This window comes from Nyctereutes procyonoides, unplaced genomic scaffold, assembly GCF_905146905.1.
Source record: "Nyctereutes procyonoides isolate TBG_1078 unplaced genomic scaffold, NYPRO_anot_genome, whole genome shotgun sequence".
NCBI classification, from domain to species: domain Eukaryota; kingdom Metazoa; phylum Chordata; class Mammalia; order Carnivora; family Canidae; genus Nyctereutes; species Nyctereutes procyonoides.
In genome coordinates this window covers 11,786,211-11,805,804 of record NW_026575033.1, presented here as the reverse complement: position 1 = coordinate 11,805,804, position 19,594 = coordinate 11,786,211, and the positions used below count along the sequence as shown (strand labels likewise).

The 19,594-nt window shown below is 36.6% G+C and overlaps 1 protein-coding gene across 1 annotated transcript in view; it reads right to left on the bottom strand.

The window, feature by feature from the left end:
• The window catches only part of RXFP2 (relaxin family peptide receptor 2), a gene marked incomplete at its 5' end in the record, with an annotated part of 60,482 nt that extends 41,813 nt beyond the window's left edge, over positions 1 to 18,669 (bottom strand). The window contains 2 exons of the mRNA XM_055317234.1: positions 1,891 to 2,037; positions 18,588 to 18,669. Coding sequence (XP_055173209.1) covers positions 1,891 to 2,037; positions 18,588 to 18,669 — 229 coding nt within the window. The remainder of the gene's footprint in view (positions 1 to 1,890; positions 2,038 to 18,587) is intronic.
• Between the last annotated feature and the right edge of the window lie 925 nt (positions 18,670 to 19,594).

Genomic DNA, 19,594 nt, shown 5'->3' with positions numbered 1-19,594 from the left:
AACGTGCTTATTTGCTAAATTTCCTTCTCCTTTTTCTGTAAGAAAATTTTACTCTTTTTGAAAAGGAGGTCTGATTTTGAAGTATCATTACATTAATATATGCCATTAAAATGGCAAGATACGTATTACAATGTATGATACTGAAGTTCATACAAATAGAAAAGTAAATTTAAATAGTTGCCCACAGGTGCCCTTTGATCCCTGAAACCTTTAATTTGTTTCTATTTCTTATTAATACCCACAATGGTTTTTAAAATGATTCTATTTGATGCCTTCACATGAATTATTTTTAATTTGCATTCAGAACATCCTCATGAGGTAGATAAACATGCAGGGTCCCTGATTCCCATGCAGTGAGAAGGTAATGCCAAGAATTTGATTGACTTGCCCATTGCCATCCAGACAGCTGCCCTCATTACTGAGCCATGATTGAGCACCTACTGTATACTCTACTGTCTTAGGCTCTGGTGACACCAAGACCAATAACACAAAAAGAAGAACTCTTTTCAAGAAGTTCACGTCTAGTGAAAGAAGTACAGTGGAAGGCAAAGCAGTCCTTAGTACGACCATACAGCTACAGGCAGGATGCTATGGCAACAGAGAGATAAGGTGTTTATCTTAGACTGGTGGGAGAGGTTCAGGGTGGGGAAGTGGGGCCAGGGAAGCCAAGCTTCTCAGGGGAGAAGGGGACCTGTACTGCATCCTAAGGATAAGCATGAATGATTCACAGGATGTGAAGGCAGAAGTTTCCATGAGGGGGACCCATGCATGAATACTCAGGGGCAGGAAAGCAGATTCTAGAGACAGATGCCTGGCATTCTTGGACAATGCTGTCTCACTTTGATTGCTAGTTGGGCAGTACCAAAAAATGGCAGCTCTGTGTGGTAGAAAACACACAGGATTCTCTCGGATTCAGGAAATCTGGGTTCTAGTGTCTACTCACTCATTGACTAGACATGTTAACCTGGCATTAACTTCTTCAAGTAAAAATATTTTCCCAACATACATGTCTGAAATGGCCTGTAAGACTTTTGGTGATCTGGCCTATGCTTCACCCCCTATACCCTTGTTCACTCTGCTCAAGCCATACTGGCTTTTCCAACCCACAAGCACATTTTCATGTTTCATTGAACCTCAGGGTCTTTGCACTTGCTGTTTTGTCTGCAGCTCTGTTCCTTCATAACCTTTCATGGTTTGGTTCTCAATTCAAATGTTAGCATCTCAGAGATGTTTTCTCTGGTTGCATCTTTAAAATAGTCTTCCTTTCAGGTCATTTTCTATTTCATTATTTTGTTTTCTATTCTTTATGACACTTATCACTCTGAAATCTTTAGTATTTAAATAAATCTTAATATTTAAATACATCTGGTTTATTTATGTACAGATTTATTGTCTTCCTTGTTCACAGGTCCAAGTGAACTTCATGAGGGTAGGACCTTCTCTCCCTTGAGCCTGCTCTGTCCAGGTGAGTTGAATAGCACCTGGCACATTGTGGGCATTCAGCAGAGGTCTGCTCAACCAATCAATTCTCTAGGCAGAGCCCATTCACACTTTATGGGTATTCTTGCAGCTGAACTAAATTAAATTACCAAGCCAAAAAAAAAGTAGTCATAGGAAGACATTTAAAAACTAGAATATGGACATCCAAGTAGATTTCAAAATATGATTTCTATTTTTATCAGTTTTGTATTTCTGATTCACACAACCTCTACCTGTGACAATTCTGGTCATCATCACAAATAAATTGGGGAGCAATTATCCGTGTTACAATAGGATTCCTTATAGAATAACAATTACTCTCTTCCCTTTCATGACAATTATTATTTGGTCCACGCAGTTTGAGGCTGTTCACAGGGGAGGTGCACATCTGGAACTGAGCAGGAGACTCACCACAGTTGTCCTCATCAGCCCCATTCCCGCAGTCATCCACGCCATCACAGTGAAAAGCACGGGGTAAGCACTTGGTAAGATTCCCACAGGGAAAGTATCCTTTTTGGCACAAAGGAGTGATTGTACTACCCTCGGTCAGCGAAAAATCTGTGTGAAAGAGGGGACACAAATCTCATGTAATAGAAAGTGTTAATATGGACAAACTCTTTTCATGGCATCCCTTTTAATTTTCACAGGAACCCTGTGAGTTGAGTTTGTCTGGCATTATTCATAGTGCACAATTTCTTTGAATAATATTCTTAATTATGACATTCTAAACAATCATGGTCATGCCTAACACCAGCTATACCAACAATGGGATCAAGGTTCATTTTGAACTAATTTCAGGAAGGCAATAGTAAACAAAACCAAAGTAATTGTCTTACTTTGATGTGAAATCAAAGGGTTGTCTGTCCACTGTTGGAAATACAAAGGTAGAGCCATGAGCTAACAGAATTAAATAGGTGGATTTATTTACTTATTACTCTTTTATGAGAAGAATTTGAGGTGACATAATAAAAATATATATGCAAAAGGACAGTTTTAGTGTGAATTAGAAAAAATCTAGAGCCACATTTGAATAAGGAGAAATAATAGTAAGTAATAGCATCTAACACTCATTGAGCTTACTGTGCCCCAGGCCATTTGCACAAGTGGTTTATCTCAGTTATCCTTCAACTAGTTTATGTATGGGTGATACTGTCCTTTGTATTTCAGGTGTAAGGAAGTTAAATGAACTAATTGATTTGGAAAGTCACAGAAGATTTGTTCTCTATCCTTCTGCTATGTTAAAAAACATCTTATCACCAACCCAAGGGAACCCCTGGCCATGATGCCAACCTTCAGTGGCATGATTAGGAGCACCTTGCTAACACTCCTCGCTCCCTTCGATTAGTGAAAATGAATGATAGTCATGCATGAGTGTGTTGCATGGCTCCCTTTTGGTCAATTTATGTGCAGTTTCACCTTACATTCCTTTAAAAATACATACGTGACTTCCGCAATTTTACTAGGGTATTTGCGGAAAACACCTCTTTATTTTCTGGAAAGTATGCTTTCACAACTCAAAGAATGTCTCTTACATATAAATTTCTGGAATGTTTTTGGTCATCCTATCCACAGAGTAATTTTATCAAAGTTAGTTATAATCCTTTCTTCATTTTTTCATTCAACCTAGCCACTATTCATCTCTTGTCTTCTCCTATGTTCCCTGAATAAGACTAGTTTGAATTCGTCCTCACAGAGGACTGACACCCCTTGAAGTGCAGCTTCCTGCTTTAATTAATATCTTTATAACACAGTAGTTATCAGTGGACCTCTGAGATCAGGGGATGATTCAAATATTTGTATGGGGAAAGAGGATAATGAAAACTAAATTGTCTTTTGTAGGCGGGAAGTTCGTAGAGAATAGTTTAACATCTTAGAAAACACATTATATTTTGAATTGTTTATACTCAATTTGTCTAATTTTCACTTCCTTTTAAAAAATAATGAACACCCACACACACTCGAGAGCTGGTCTTTCTTGGGGATGGCTGGACAGACCAATGCACACTCTATTCCAGAAGCTGCTGCTGCTCCATCTGCTATACCTTCCTTTGATGGAGAAGATGGCCCTTGGATGCTTTTCTACCCATTAGATTTTTGTTCTTACCAAAGCACAAAATATTAGTTCTGTTATTGCTGTAGTGGTAGATGAGTGATTTACTATTAGCAACTTGACATAAGACCAGTCAGGTCTGACTATTTTAGGAAAATTCTACTGCACAGTTCTGGGAGTTAGTTTGTTAAGCCTATTCACATAGGGAGAGTCATACTGAGTCATAGATTTTTAACTCTCTTCTTTCTTGTAAACATTTCTGTAGAGGGCAGATTTATTTAAAAAACCAGCAGTTCTCCTGTATTTGGAACATGAATGACTGAGAGTCAATATATCTTAGTGCAGCAGCTTTGAAATTTTTTATGATAGCAACTCACAGACATATATTTTATATCACAATCCAGCATAAAAACAGACATACACTGAAAACAAAATTTCTTGGAATATAACTTGCCTTTTACTTTGTGGGACATACTCTGATCATTATTATTCTATCTTATTCACTTGATCACAAGCCAATAAGTTGACCTCATGATCCACAAATGGCATATGACCCATTATTTATAAATATTCACTAGTGATGAAGTACTCTGGAGACCATCAGACCTGCCTGGATTGGAATTCTCTCTGCAATTCACTAGACTTCAAGCAAGCTACTTAAGCTCCAAACTTAGTTTCCTTGTATTTAAAATGAAGTTCAGGTAATACACTCTATATGATATGTTCAGGAACTAGACAAGCTAATGCTTGTGAAGTACTGGATAGTGCCTGGCCCATGATAAATCCTCAGTTAATGTTAGTATGAGGGCAATTTCAACATAGGGCAGGAAAATAGGACTTTCAGAAGGAAATTCTAATGTAGAACAAAAGCTTGCTGTGCCTTAGCATTGCAGGATTTTTTATATGACTTCTAAGAGACAAGTAACAGGGACTATAATAAAGCTTCCCCTACTTCTTCATGTTTTTCTATTTGAAAAGCTATGCGACATATATCGTTTCTATTTTAAGCAGCCTCAACTCACTTTCGAAGCTAACGGGATTGTAAATGATAAAAAAGCAATGAAAATGCCCTTACAACCTCATAATAATAATATTTTCTTAATGATCTAGAAGAAATGATTAACCATTTGAGTAAAGACAATTTTAAAATAGAAAGCTAAGTCTGTGTCTAAGATATTTTGAAGGTAATATATTGTGTTCCCTTGTGGGGTTTACCATGATGATAACCTTGAGTTCTTTGAAGGCTGGGCCCAATTAAATACCCATCTCACAAGTGCAGATTCAAAGCAAGAGAAGTAATTAATTGTCACAGACAAGAGGGATCAACTTTATTTCTTTGTCCCTGGAAGAGAAATGGAATACATCTAGCAAGTTACAGTGAGGGAAGGAGAAGGGAAAGACTGACCATGTGCAAACAGAACTTATCAACTGCATTTCTCATAATTTCCCATTTGCACTCAAGAATGACATTTTCCTGAAGACATCCTCAAGGTATAAATTTTATGTGGAAGGAAAATAAATAAATGAAATTTATTCCCTACCCCTTGCTCTCTGTATCCTAAATCCCTATTGTCCAAGCTCCTGGTACTCATTTGGAGCTCAATAATATTTTTAATGAATGAATTGACTAATGGGTCATTTAGGAATGAAAAGAACTGAAGAAAGAGCTCTTTTCAAGATTTTAACTTTCCAAACTTGCACGCTTATATATTTTTAATAACAAAATATTGTTTAGTTTTCTAAGTACTCCATTTATTATTTTTTCTGTCATTATATAACTTAAAAGTAGTTAAGAATTCCTTCTGTATTTGGTACATACTGAAAAAGAATCAGTAGCTGTCTGTAGAAAGCATATTCTGCTGTCTAGTCTTCCTGCCATCTGTAGAAGTGGAAAGAGATAGTTTTTATTGAAACTTGGGGATTATTAAAATGGAGGATGTCTACATAAAAGCTATCTTGATAGCTTCTGCTGCGATTTCTATGGGATCCCTGCCAAACACACAGCTGAGGGGAGGTTTGAACATGTGAGAGAAAATTGCTCAGTGAGGGCTTCTTCTCTCTCCTGGTCAATATTCTGAACATGTCTGTGCAAAGAGCTTTTTAAATGCCTCCTTGATAGCCTTTTGAGGCCAACTGGACTGCTGCCCAAGAACATTTTTTGCTGCCTGCCAACACCTTTCTCGTGTTACTGGGAAACAACAGGTGAAAATACATTTTTAGGTCCTCAGTTTAAGAATCCATGGAGATGTGCGAGTCCCTCTTTGTTTTCTCTGATTCTTTGCCACCACTAGTCCTGCATGAAGGTGAAGAAAGCCCTTTTCGCCCCAACCTGGTGTTCTGGCTGAGATTCTCTCCACAGTAATGCCAGAGATGACAGCTCTATAGTCCCAGAGGGAGACATAGAGGACACTGGCTAATGAGGCCATTTCCCAGAATGCACCACTCCTAGTGGAGTTCAATTCAGATGCAGATGAAGCCTCTGTCATTGACTAAAGAGCCAGCCACTCTTTACTCTAAAGAGCAGCACCAGAAGAAGCATTTATTTAACATGCAGAAATGTTAACTGAGTGCCTTCTATGTGCTAGGTCAACAGGTTAGACAATGCCTAGTCTCACCTGAAGCTCAGGTGCTAGGATGTCTGAATGCAACTCCATTCACGATGCAAAGCAAAGGTGAATCCAGCTCATTCACTGAATCCACCTTCTGGAAACCCTCCTATAGAAAGAGTATGAGCATCATAAAAGCCCACCTTTGCGGGATGGATGATTTGTTTGTTTAATTAGTAAAATCTTCCTAAAAAATTTTTTGTGTTAAGGTGGGTGGAGAGAGATTAGTCTCTTGTTTATTTTTTAAACTGGAAATCTTATACTTTTATACCTCTGTTTGGTCCTCCCTTCCCTGACAGTATCGATCAGTATGTATAGGATTCAGATCGAGTTTATTCATACATTTACCAGCCTCCTTCTCATTTCACAGATTGCTACCTTAAATGAATTTCTCTAAGCACCCAACATCTGCCATGCTCTTCTAGGACAAACTAGTCATCTCAGGCTAGTGAAAGTCCCTCAGGATCCTATTCACAGATGTTCTGCAGAAACTATCACCCCATCTCCTTCTGGAGATAATTGTACAAAGTTTGAACAAATGGATTTGGGGTAATGATGACATACTAGGTGGAAGACAGTATAGGCTCAATATACATGTTGATTTAATTTAGAAAAAAAGGAAACTTCAATTTGCCAATATCATCATCAGCAGGGACAGATCTCAGCCCCACATTTCCCTCGACTGGGTGCATTTGTGTGGATCATGGAACTGAATGCCATGGCCCTTGAAGGGTTATAAGGGATATAAAAGCACCAGGATGCCTTCTCTTCTAAAAATATCTCTGCTACTCACCAATAAACTGCTTAAATTTCACCTTTAGGGATGAATTCTTTTAAGTTAAAATATAGTCTTTAGTATTTAAATACCTATCTTGTTCTGCATGAGTTTGAGAGACTATCTTCTTCTTAAAAGCTGCCTAAGCAAGGAATTTGGAGAATGATCACTGTGGCAGACCAAGGGAAGAGGAACATAGAAGGAATGCTTTTAAGAGTGAAACCTGATGGAAACTTAGCATGGGAAATGTGGAAAGGAGAAAAGGTGGCTCCCTTTTCCCTTCTCTTGCTCTTCAAATTCACTCCCAATTTGTTGACTGCTCTGTGTCAAGGGACTTTCACTGACTATTCTTACTCTTGATGGTGATTCTCCCAAATTCTAGTTCCATTGACTTACAGATTTACATATGTACAAGACTGCTGCATGTGCCCGGGCAGGTGTACCTAATGCAAGCATGGGGCACCATTCACATAGACAGCTGGTGTTAAGCTTCACATAGAAGCCCCACAGTCTTAGGCTGAGGCCCTGAGTGCTTCCTTTATGATGCACAGAAGACAAAGTTCTCTTTCCCTGCCCATGCTGAAGTCCATCTATGTTCTATATTCCACTCACCTTCATGTTCTCAGAATCTCTCTCTGTTAATTATTATCTTTGTCTCCTTATTTTAATATCCCTGTCTCTCTGCTAGATTTTAAATTAATGTTAATCTTATTCAACCAACTCTCATCTTCAAAACAAACAAACAAATAAGCAAACAAACAAACCAAGCCATCTGTGAACCCAAATCCTACTATATCTACAGTAGAACTGAGACCCATGTCTCTCTTCAAAATTGAAGTTCTCAGAAAAATCATACAAGTGGAGAAGAATCCACTTCTCAACAATCTTTCTGTCTTCCACCCACAGCATTGGTCTTGGCCTTGCTGCTCTGCTGAAAGTCTCCCATTGGAATCATTAATGTCCTCTTTGTTACTAGACACAGTAGGTATTTTATCGTCTTCATCCTACTCAACTCTCTGTATCATTTGACATAGCCAACTACAGCCCCAGGCTGAAACCTTTTTTTCCTTTGGCTTTGTGGTGTCTCACTGCCCTGGTTTATATCCTCCTCCATATTCCCTAAAGGTCCTCTTCCCCATATCGCCTTAATGCATTGGCTCCTTTTTTCTTTGTCAGTACTCTAAAGATCACTGATAGACATATAGTCAAAGATTTCTGAGACCATCAAATAAAGAATTAAGATGGACCTGCAGCAAGTTACTAATATTTTAGTTTGTCCAATAAGATAAAATTTTAAAACCCTAAATTACTAAATATTATAATAATGATTTATTAGAAAAATAACATTGTATCATTAAAAATTACACGAAAGATATCCACAGGAAAAAAAGACAATCCTTTAAAATAAATACACTTAGCTTTATGGAAAAAAACTAACTTATTTATGCTCTTGGACTGGTAAAACTTTGATTCCTGACATCAGTGGCCTAGAACATAGTGTTTGGAACTATGTGTGAGAAAATCAAATCTGGCAATGTTACCAGAATTCTTTAGAGAGTTTAGCCCTCTGGTCTATAACTCACAAATATTTTTGCTCAGTCTGTCACTCGTCATTAACTTTGCTTATGACAAGGGCTCCAGAGATGGATCTATCAAGTTCTGGCTTTGAAACAACTATGCAAACTAAAAATAGAAGGTAACTTACTTGATTTAATAAAATATATCTGTAAAAATGGAGAGTATATAATATACTTAATAGTGGATTTTTGAAGGCTTTACTTTTGAGGTTGGGAACAGGACAGCAATGTCCACTATTACCACATCTATTCAACATGATATTGGGAGGATTAGCAAATGTAGTGAGACAAGGCAAGTAAATCAGTGGTTTAAATATTGAAAGAGAATAAATAAAACTGGCATTATTTATGAATGATTGTGAAAATAAAAAAACAAAAAAATTGGTATTAGTGAATTTAGGATGGTTTCTGAAAATCAATATCAGTTCTGTATGTCAGCAACAAACATTTAGATAATGAAATGTTTAAAAAATACTTTTTATTATAGCATCAACAGTGTTATATATTTAGGAAGAAGTCTAACAAAAATCTGTAAGACATTTATATAAAGTATATAAAGTTATTAGTGACATTAAAGACTTAAATAAATGGAGACTTAATATTTTAAAGATGCTGATTCTTCCCCCAATTGATCTACAGTTTCAAAAAATTATAATAAACATCCAGGAGTGTGTATGTATGTGTGTATTGAAATGGATAAGTTGTTTCTAAAAGGCATATATTTTGGAATGCCTGGGTGGCTCAGTGGTTGAGTGTCTACCTTTGGCTCAGGTCACGATCCGAGGGTCTTGGGATGGAGTCCAGCATTGGGCTCCCTGGAGATACCCTGGTTCTCCCTATACCTATGTCTCTGCCTCTCTCTCTTTGTCTCTCATGAATAAATAAATAAATAATAAATATCTTAAAAATAAATAAAAGGCATATATTTCTAGAAGTGTAAGAAGAACTAGGTCAGTCTGGAAGGAGAAAAGGCAAGAAAACTTATCTGTAAACTAAGACTTATTATAGTGGTACAATAATTTATGCAGTGTAATACTGGAGGAAACAGATGAACAATAGACAAATTGAACGGAATAGAAAGTTCAGAAGAAGACAGACAAATGTGAACATTTGATTTATGACCAAGTGGCACTGCAGAGCAGTTGTGGGGGCAGGTACTTCTAGGTAGATTATATTTAAATATTAAAGGTAAACCAAGAGACTTCCTGGAAGATAATAAGAGAAACGCCTTTATGACTTTAGGATAGAGATTTTAAGGAAAAAACCCAAAAGCAGAAAACAAACAAAAGCATTTATCATAAAGTAAAAGAGCTGAATTAGACTATATTAAAATTAACAACTTCTGTTGAAAAAAATGAAAAAAGATACCATTAAGTATAAAGGCAAGCTACAGAGTAGAGGATGTTTCAGAAAGTTTGTAACTGGAATTTATGTGTGTGGGTGTGTGAGTGTATGTCAGTGTATGGATGTGTGTGGGGGGGGGAGAAGGGGAGAAGGAGGATCTACAAATTAATGAGGAAAAGATGAACAGTAAATAGAATATGGGCAAGAAACTAAACAGATACATATCGCAAAAGTGGATACACAAATGGCCAAAAACATTGAAAAAGTATTAAATCTAGTTAGTATGCAGGGAAATGCAGATTAGAACTACAATGAGATATCACTACAGATTACCAGTATGGCTATAATTTTAAAAACTACCAATACTACACTATTTGGCAAGGATGTGAGATTATGAAGACTCTCATGCACTGGTGGGGTGTTTCTTGGAGCAACTGCTTTGGGAAACCGTTGGTCATCCGCTAAACACAAGCCTCGAAAACCTGATGAGTCAGCAGTTTCACTTCTAGGCATGTGCCCATAGAAATGCGTTCCTTTGTGTACCAAGAAACTCAGGCAAGAATATTCACAGAAGCATTCTTCATTACAGACTCAAACTGGAAACAACCCAGATGTCTTTGAAAAATAAAATAGATAAAAATTGCGGTATGTTTATCAATGGCATGTAATAAAGTATTGGAAATGAACAAACTAAGTCATTCAAATGCATTTCCAATCAAACATAGGCAGTGGATACTTCTCCTCTACTTTTTATAATTGTTGCATACTCTGTCAGGAACAGGCTCCTGGCAGCCCTACTTCTATGGTAATAAGGTTTTGAGGCTTCATCTTGTGCTGTTCTCTACATCCAAAATGTCATTTTTCTCCCTTTTCACTTCATCATTCTTTTTTTTTAAGATTTTATTTATTCATTCATGAGAGACACACAAAGTGAGGCAGAGACACAGGTAGAGGGAGAAGCAGGCTCCCCACGAGGACCCCGATGTGGGACTCAATCCTAGGAACCCGAGATCATGGCAGATGCTCAACCACTGAACCACCCAGGTGCCCCTCACTTCATCATTCTTTATACCCATTTCAAAAGTTATTTCTGTGAGAACTTTACTAATTACCTCCAAAATCTCTCCAAACTATGAACTTTCTCTTTTTTTCTTCCAAAACAAAACATCTTACACATATCTCTATTGTAGTATTTATGGCATATTATTACAGATATTTTTTCCCATAGAGTACTGTGCCATACTGATGGAAGGAAACCTATTGTATCAATTTTGATTCTCCAAATGCCTAGCAAAGTTTTAAGTTTTTAGCACATACTATATGCCTCAAAATTGTTATCTAAACTTAATTAACATTTTCAGGGAGAGCAATACTATTTCCATAATGGGACTATACATACCTAAATTCCTGTATGTGGAAGTGGGGAGCACACAGGTACTACCTGATAATCCATGTCAGAAGAATAAGCCCAACTTGAGTGATCATGTGCCAGATATGACGTCAACGTGGGTGAGGTGCATATGGGAGCTTTATGTGCATTTCTCTTTTTTAATGTTTCTAATATCAATGCTTTAGTTTTTTTATGTTGGCAGTTTTGCTTTGAGTTACCCACCATGGAAGAGGAGAGGTGGTTAGGTCTCTCCTAATTCCAAGTAGATTCTATTTAGGATGGGGTAAGGTGGCCCACAGTGGCTTATTATAGTATATGCTCTGTGTCTGGGAATCAGGTTATAGCACAAGTAATTTCCTCATGCTTTGCTCTTTACAAAACTCTTGCAATTCATTCATACATTGGATAAAAATCACACCACCTTTGCAAAACCCTGTGCTCTTAGTAAGGGCAACTTGTTTTTCCAAGCAGATAATTTTAGCATTAGTTATAGTTAGAGTGGTATTTGTAAGTAGGAAGTAGGAAACAGCCAGAAAGGAATGGTTTCTGAACAAGGGAACAGAATTTTTCACCAACACTAAGCATGGAATATTATCCCTTTCCTGACTCTAAGTAAGTTTACCTAAAGACTCTCTTATCTCACTTTCAAACAGAATTTAAGGCTTTTGAGGGAATATTTTTGCAGTGGCCCTCAAACGAAGAATGGAAGTAAATCACTATCTTTGAATTTCTTATATTTCATGAATTTACATGAAAGTAAGTTAAAAGTAGAAATACCTACAATAATAGATACACTATTTCTAGCCTGTATGGTTGAGCCTGAAAATCTCAGACGAAAGTGTAAATAAGAAAGAGACAGAGAGGTGGGCAGGAGGAGGAAGAGAGGAGGGGAGGGTAAGGGAGGGAAGAGGAATGAAGGCAGTGTCTGAATTAGCACTCTTGTCCTGCTACTGGGAAATGACTAGTTCTAGTGTCCACTGGCTGGACCATAATCAAGCAAAAAAGTGGGTAATGAAAACCAGGTGACCATTAAAAAAAAAAAAAAGGATCTCACTCTACATCAGAAGAGATGCCTCCCTAGCCATTTTGTCATAGGTTTTTTGTTTCTTTCCAAAAAAGGGAGGGGTAATTAACATTGCGACTACCTTACAGTTAAATGTGCATAGTAATTATACTTTTTTAGATCATACTACCTATTAAGAGGCTGTATATTGATCATTAGACAATATAGGTTCAGCTATTCCCTTGCTAAATTTAATTTGTTCTTACAGTGCTCAAAATTAAAGAAAATTCATGTAGAATTAATATGTTAAATAATGCAGTGAACCCAATTAGCATCCTCATATGCACAAAGAATATAGCAAGGAATTAGCATCTCTTCTAGGAAAAAAGTCAACTTATATTTTGATGTGCTAACTGTAATACCAGTGTTTCCAGAGGTGTGATCATCCATAGGACAGCTTATCAGATCACCTGGTTTGCTTCGATAATGTGCAGAGTCCTGTGCCCCAGCCTAGACCTATGGAATCTACTTGAGGGTGGAGTGCTAGAATCTATTCCCTTAACATCATCACAAGTGGTTCTTAGAAACCCAGCAATTCTACCAATATTATGACTGAGGCTAAGAGGCAATTATTTATTTATTTGTTTGTTTATTTATTTATTTATTTTTTAATTTTTATTTATTTATGATAGTCAGAGAGAGAGAGAGAGAGAGGCAGAGAGAGAAGCAGGCTCCATGCACCGGGAGCCCGACGTGGGACTCGATCCTGGGTCTCCAGGATGGCGCCCTGGGCCAAAGGCAGGCGCTAAACCGCTGCGCCACCCAGGGATCCCCAGGTAATTATTTAATATGCTGAAGACCAAACGGCTAGAAAAGGGCAAGGCAGTGACTTGAAGACAGTTCTGCTAACCCTAAATCTAGCATCCTTGCCACCCTGCTTCCTCCCCTCCCAAACCCCTTACATTTGTATGGCACGTCACTTTACTACTCTAAATCTCTGGTGTATATGCCCCCCAGGGTCCAATTTCTGATAGGACAAAATCTGAAGAATGAAAATTACCTTCTTTTCTGAGCCTCTGCATCAAGATGATCTGTTGTGAGCAAGTTCTGGATATGCTCCCCACAATACAGTTTTCCATAGACACACAAAAAATTGATACTATGTTTCTTCATTAAAACATTAAGCTTATAAAAGAGACACTTCTCCACAGAACATGAATAGAGAAAAACACACTGGTATGAGAGGAGCTAGCCTCCTAGGTGGACAGGGAGCTGAAACTGGATGAGCATTTGGGCTGAGTGGGCTCCAAGCCCTTTGTGAAAGGGATTGAACAAGGCTGGCCAGCAGGTACATGGACCTACAAGACGCAAGTGCTAGGACTGAGCCCCTGATGGTGAGTGGGGGATGAAATGGCTCTGCGCAGCCACCAGAGGTTGTGAATTGGATATTGCCCAGCCCATGCCAGCAGTGAAAGCAGCAGTGGTGCTTTGCAAACTGAACATGAGATTTGGAACTGGTAAAATCCCCAAGATTTGAACATCAGCTACAGCTCAGATTTGAACACTTCAGTGGGCTATGTTGAGGCAATTATGGGATCCCTCATAGGAAGAGGTGTGCAGAAGGAAAGTCCCTCCCACTTTATGAGAATGTCCAGGGCTCCAGAAAAGGGAGAATTCGTACCTAGGTAATCGGACAATAGTGCTTTAAAAAATAGTTTAAATCTGTATGATCAAAATTCTCAAAGAAATAATGGAAGGAATAATATCAAGAGGTAGGAATGGAAGTTTATGAAACCAGAACAGACAGATTTAAATACAGTTGGAATTACTGGAATGGAAAATATCATCACCAACATTTTTTTTAAAGAATCTGAACAGATTGAGTAAAAAATAAAGTAGAATTACAAAAAAGAGAATTGGTTAAAATCATCTCTCTCTCTGTCTCTCTGTCCATCTTTCTCTCATCAAACACTTATTCTAGCAAAACAGAACTTCCCCAGGCAAAGAAAATAGTCATATGGCACTGGGGAGAATAATATGGCACAGGACACTGTTGGTACTCTGAACAGGGTGATGGCTAGTACACTTTAAAAGAAATGTATTTCAGAATTCAAAATGTTTTATTCTAGAAAGTTAATGTGATGTGTATGCTATAAATGACATAACATTGTCTAGTGGGTGTGGGACAAAAATCACATAATCAAATTTATCTATATCACAGTGTGTGAAAATTTACATTAAATTTATAAGTGAAGGCTCTAAATGGCTTCTAGTCAATCCTAATTATTTTTTGTAGGCAAAAGAGTTCAAACTCTGTTTTCAGAGCTTTCTGGATTTCAGAATTGTCCAGAAATCACCATGGACCCATCCACAAAATTAGCCAAGTTGGAGTTGAAGCTGTAACGAGATAGAGTACCAGGTTGCTTGTGTTTGGATATGTGTTCTAGCAAGCTGAACAACAGAAATGATGACTGCTGACCAGGCCAGGAGCCACGGGGCTAGCCACAAATTACAGAAAGGAGGCCTGGGCCCCAAAGGGCAACAATGCAGACACATGAAGACCTGGAGAGGAAGCTCCAGAACACCAGGAGGTGATTAGAGGTGAGGCACGCTTGAGGAAGGAGGAAATAGGAGGGCAGATGGATCCCAAGGGGAAATGACCGGGAGGATGTTAACAACAAAGTGGAGTAGGTGTGGGAATTAGGGAGCATGAGATGTGAAAAGCGTGAAGCTTGAGCTGGAGAGGGTAAGGGCTCAAAGAGCAAGAGAGTTGAAAAGTGGAGGCAGAAAGATGAGAGAGAGGATGTTTCAGAGGCTAGGAAACCTGGAAGAGAGCCCACAGTGAGGGGGTGAGATGAACATAGGGCAGTACAAGAGGCCAGGCGGGCATCTGAGACAGATGCATCCAGAAGTGAGAAGAGAGGGTAGATGTGGTAGGGGGAGAATCTAAGAGAGGAGCACCCATGGGGATGGGTGGGGGAATGCCCAGGAGAAGAACAGAAGTAAGAACAGATGCCAGAAGAACAGCGGAAAGGAAGAGCAGCTTAAGAAAAGAGGTCTACCATTTTATCAATCACAGTGAACCTCTTTTAAAAGTGTTTATTAATAAAGCCAGTCCCTCAATTGCAACTCCTTTCTACTCTTACGATGTTCAAAAGTTTATTTAATCATAGGAACATTAAATCAAATCATTTTATTTTGACTCTAAGACACTTTTCTGAAGTATTTAACACCAGTGAAATTACTGCAAATTTCATTTTTTTCCATACCTACTCAATGACTGGTGAGAAACTGTTGTGTGTGAATAAAGCATAGAAGACAGGTAGATATTTTTTATTTTCAGATAATTCCACTACTACTTCTCATGTAAAACAAGCACATTATTTTTTTTTCCCTGATGAATGTTACGTTATATATTTACCAAACAAGTAAAGCAAGCCACTTTTGGGTTCTTAAAAACCATGTGTATGTGTGTATATATATATATGTACATACATATATACTGTGAATTTATCATCATGTAATTATGTACATAAAAACTATTCTTAGTTAACTGAATTTTATTCAGGCCACAATTTTCTAGGATAAAAGTGTACCATTTGTCATTACTAGCTTATTTGAAAGCATACCAGTTTTGTCTCTAAAATCCAGGTGAGTTGACAGCCAATTTTGTTAGTTCAAGTAAAAGTCCTTAAAACTCTTAAGATATCTGGTCATATTTATTTACAATAAGATGAACAAATGAATAAACGTCTGTCGCAGGGTGTCTTTACCTTTAGAGAGAACACATCTCAAATAAGTTTCCTTTCTGGGTTTCTAGTATTTTCCCTCTTCCCTCACAGTAGGCTTCTCTCAGCCCTCAAGCAGGTGAGTTTCTTTTTCATTAGTGGTGCTGCGTTAGCCTCTCGGTATGACTGGCCTGCAGTATAATTGATTTTCACAGCTACCAGCATCATGATGCCATTGTGTGAAATTAAAATTGAGTTGGAAAACCTTTTCTCAAGTCACAGTAACCAATTAGAAGTGACATCACTTACAAAAAGCATCCAAGCTGAGCTTTAAACTTGTCCACTAGGGGGCAGTCAAACACTGCTCACTTCAAAATATTGTTCAGGCAATGTTCCATTGACTCCATTTTTTGAAGGTTACCAAATTATTTAAGTAGTAACTGGTAGTTACCAAGTAGCATTCTGGGCACTTCGTGCTTTTAATTTCCCATAGAAACCCATATTTTTGGTTTGTGGTATTGTCCATGATTAGTCCACCAAAACTTTTGTTGGGAGGAGGTGACTTGAGGCTGGTTAACAAGGATACCCAGTGAATAAACCGATGATAAAATACATGTACAAAGTTATACGAAGATATGTTATCCTTACTAATTGGATAATGTCTGTAGCTTACATTAGTCAATATCATTCACCCCTTAGGGACCCAAGGGTGATGATAGCCAGAAGAGAAAAGATAATAGCATAATGTCTACCTTTTCCTTTTATTTAGCTCTAACCTAAGAATCTATCACAAATATTTATGTAAACTTAAAAAGCAATCTGTGCTCTTACATAATTTTGAACGACTTTTCTTTATTATAGCCTAACTGCTTTAACTCTATCAATTTAACTGTGAAAAAAGTTTTCACTAATTACATAGCAAATGATCATTATTTTTATTAATAGGAGTAAGATACCAAAGCATTAATATGTCTAACTTTGAAACTAAATAAGTTTAAATATAAAGGGTTAAATTAGCAATCAAAAGTAATGTAAAATCAGAAAACTAAAACTTCCAGGGAATTACAATTGGAAAATTTATCAGGTTAGTACTGTGGGTCTACGGCATTTACTTAGAAATAAAAAACGAAAATCTTCTGTTTAAAATTTCTTTCCTCCTTTTTTTTTAGTTCAAAGAATACCATTACATTGTGGTCAGTCGAAAAAGGTTATTTCGTGAATAGATGTTTTTTGTCTCCTAAAGATTTTGCTTTTCAAAATCAATTAAATACATACCACAAGCAAAAGCAGTACTAAAAATTGGTTAACTATAGTTGCATCCTGTACAGTTAAGAATTAAGGGTACAGATGACCTCTACAAAGTGTTTTTGATCCGAGAATCTACTTTCTTACCTTCTATTCTTAAAAATCATATTAAATTGAATATTACAAATGTGCATAGGATATGAACTGAAGAAAGACTTTAAATCAAAGAAATGGACTGCTTTCTACAACTGTATTTCATGTCAAGTGAGTTTATATATTCTTTCTTTTTAAGAAACGCGTAAGATTGCACTTAAATGATAACTTACGTTTTCATGTAAAATGGATTAGAATACAAAATAAAAATCAAGTTAAGTATATTAGAATAATACTTTGAAACAAAATTTTAGTATTTCAAATTCAAAGTAAAATTTAATACTTAAAAATATTTTATTTGTTAGAAGTTTGTAAATAACTGCTCACAAATATTGCCTTTTATTTCAAGATTAAAATATTCAGCTGAATTCATTTAATGAAAATTGAGAATCTTAAATAACCTAAAACAAGTGCCATAGAGAATAAAAATATTTTCAGATTCTTTTATTCTCGGGTGTTTATAAAAATTCTTTAAGAAAGACAATGAACTTAAACAGATATATTTTGAGTAATAATAATAAATCCAACATGCCTTGGGTATGATATATAGATACAAGTGTACAAATCTATATTTTTCTTTACTGAGCGAAGACTATTTTTTCCCTTAACTTTACAAGAAAAATGCCGCTATCTTGAAAATTAGCAGTTTGGCTGAAATAAAGATGTTTATAAATTAAGAACAGTAAAGAGAATTATCTACATAGGTATACTTTTGTACATTTCAATGATTTTAATTTATATAGGTGTGCCCTTAGGGAGAGCTTCTGATTTTTAGATTCGTCCGTGCCTATTTTTTTTTTTTTGCATTTCCCAGTTTAACTATGTTAACAAAGAAACATATTACTAACAATTACATACATTTTATGAAGCTATTTTAACAGGTTGAAATTTCATAAGGCAAAATTTTAATTTATTAATTTGTCATACTTCCATTACAAATACTAAAAATATTTTCTTCATTATAATTGACATATTCAACATTATTTTTAAAGATGTTTTTATCCATAATTTTAATAACATATAAAAACAAGTTTCTATGAAAAATCTGTTGCTTTCCAGAAATTGCTAGGATGGGACTATAAGCAATTAATGATCATGACAATGACAGTGTAAACTGGATGTCTGTTACTCAAAAACTGCATTGAGTCTACTATAAATATGCTGGAACTAAATAGAAATATTCTGTTTTCTCTTCTTTGGAATTGCAGTCATTTAAGGGAGAAAGTAGTAGCCTTACCTTTGACATCTATCAGGACGATGAAATGAAGTAGAGGGAACATTGCAATCAGTCTGAGGCTGAAGAGATGTTTAATACCAGAAAAATAACAATAGGTTTACAGCAATTGAAGTATTAGATGTATCCTCCTTATACCTCAGAAGGAGTTCTGATATAGTAACTTCGGTACCTCCCATGTGTCTGAGCATGCTCACAGCTAGAACTTTACTGGCATGAGGGGAGACGGTCTTGTCACTAGCAGCCTATCTTTTTTGCTTTCTTTTTGCTTCATTTTATTTTAAATCTACAGTTATATTCTTGGTTGTTGCTTCATTATAGGATGGACAGAGAGACATAAAGAAGACTTTGGTATTATTAGATAAGGAAATGTTCTTTTAAGTCACTTAAAAATTGTTTCCCCTCAAAGCATGTAGTGCAATTTGCTCTTACTTAAAATCCAAATACACGCAGTTCTTACATATTGAGGGATATAGATTTACACTGAATAGGTAATGAAACTCTTTATAAGCATGTTTTATTATGCAAGAAGCAAGTGACAAAAAGCTACTTACTGACAAATACACAAAGAACACCTATTCAAATGCACTTAAATGTTTTTGAATAACATACAGAAAGATAGTAATAATGAAAATACATGGCCTTGGGTGTAACAGTCACTGTAAAACACTTGCACAATATTTTAAACATTTACTTCCTCTATAACCATATTCCTTTTTTGAAGTGGATCATTTTATTCTTGCTTTCTATTCTTGTCGCATGCCTATTAGGAAACCTTAATTACAGCTTCATTCTTACATCCTTAAAGTGGCTTCTAACACAGCAGAGTTAGTGAAAGTTCAAGTACAGGAAGGGACTTTTGATTGATCCTAATGGAATCAGAAAGCCTTCTACCAAAGTTCGTTGTAGAATTTTGTTGTCAGAGTATATTTTTCACTGGGAAATGTCTACATAGACAACTAAAATAGTTTGTAGTCTTGACTTAGACTGAGGATTTTGTAAGTGAATGA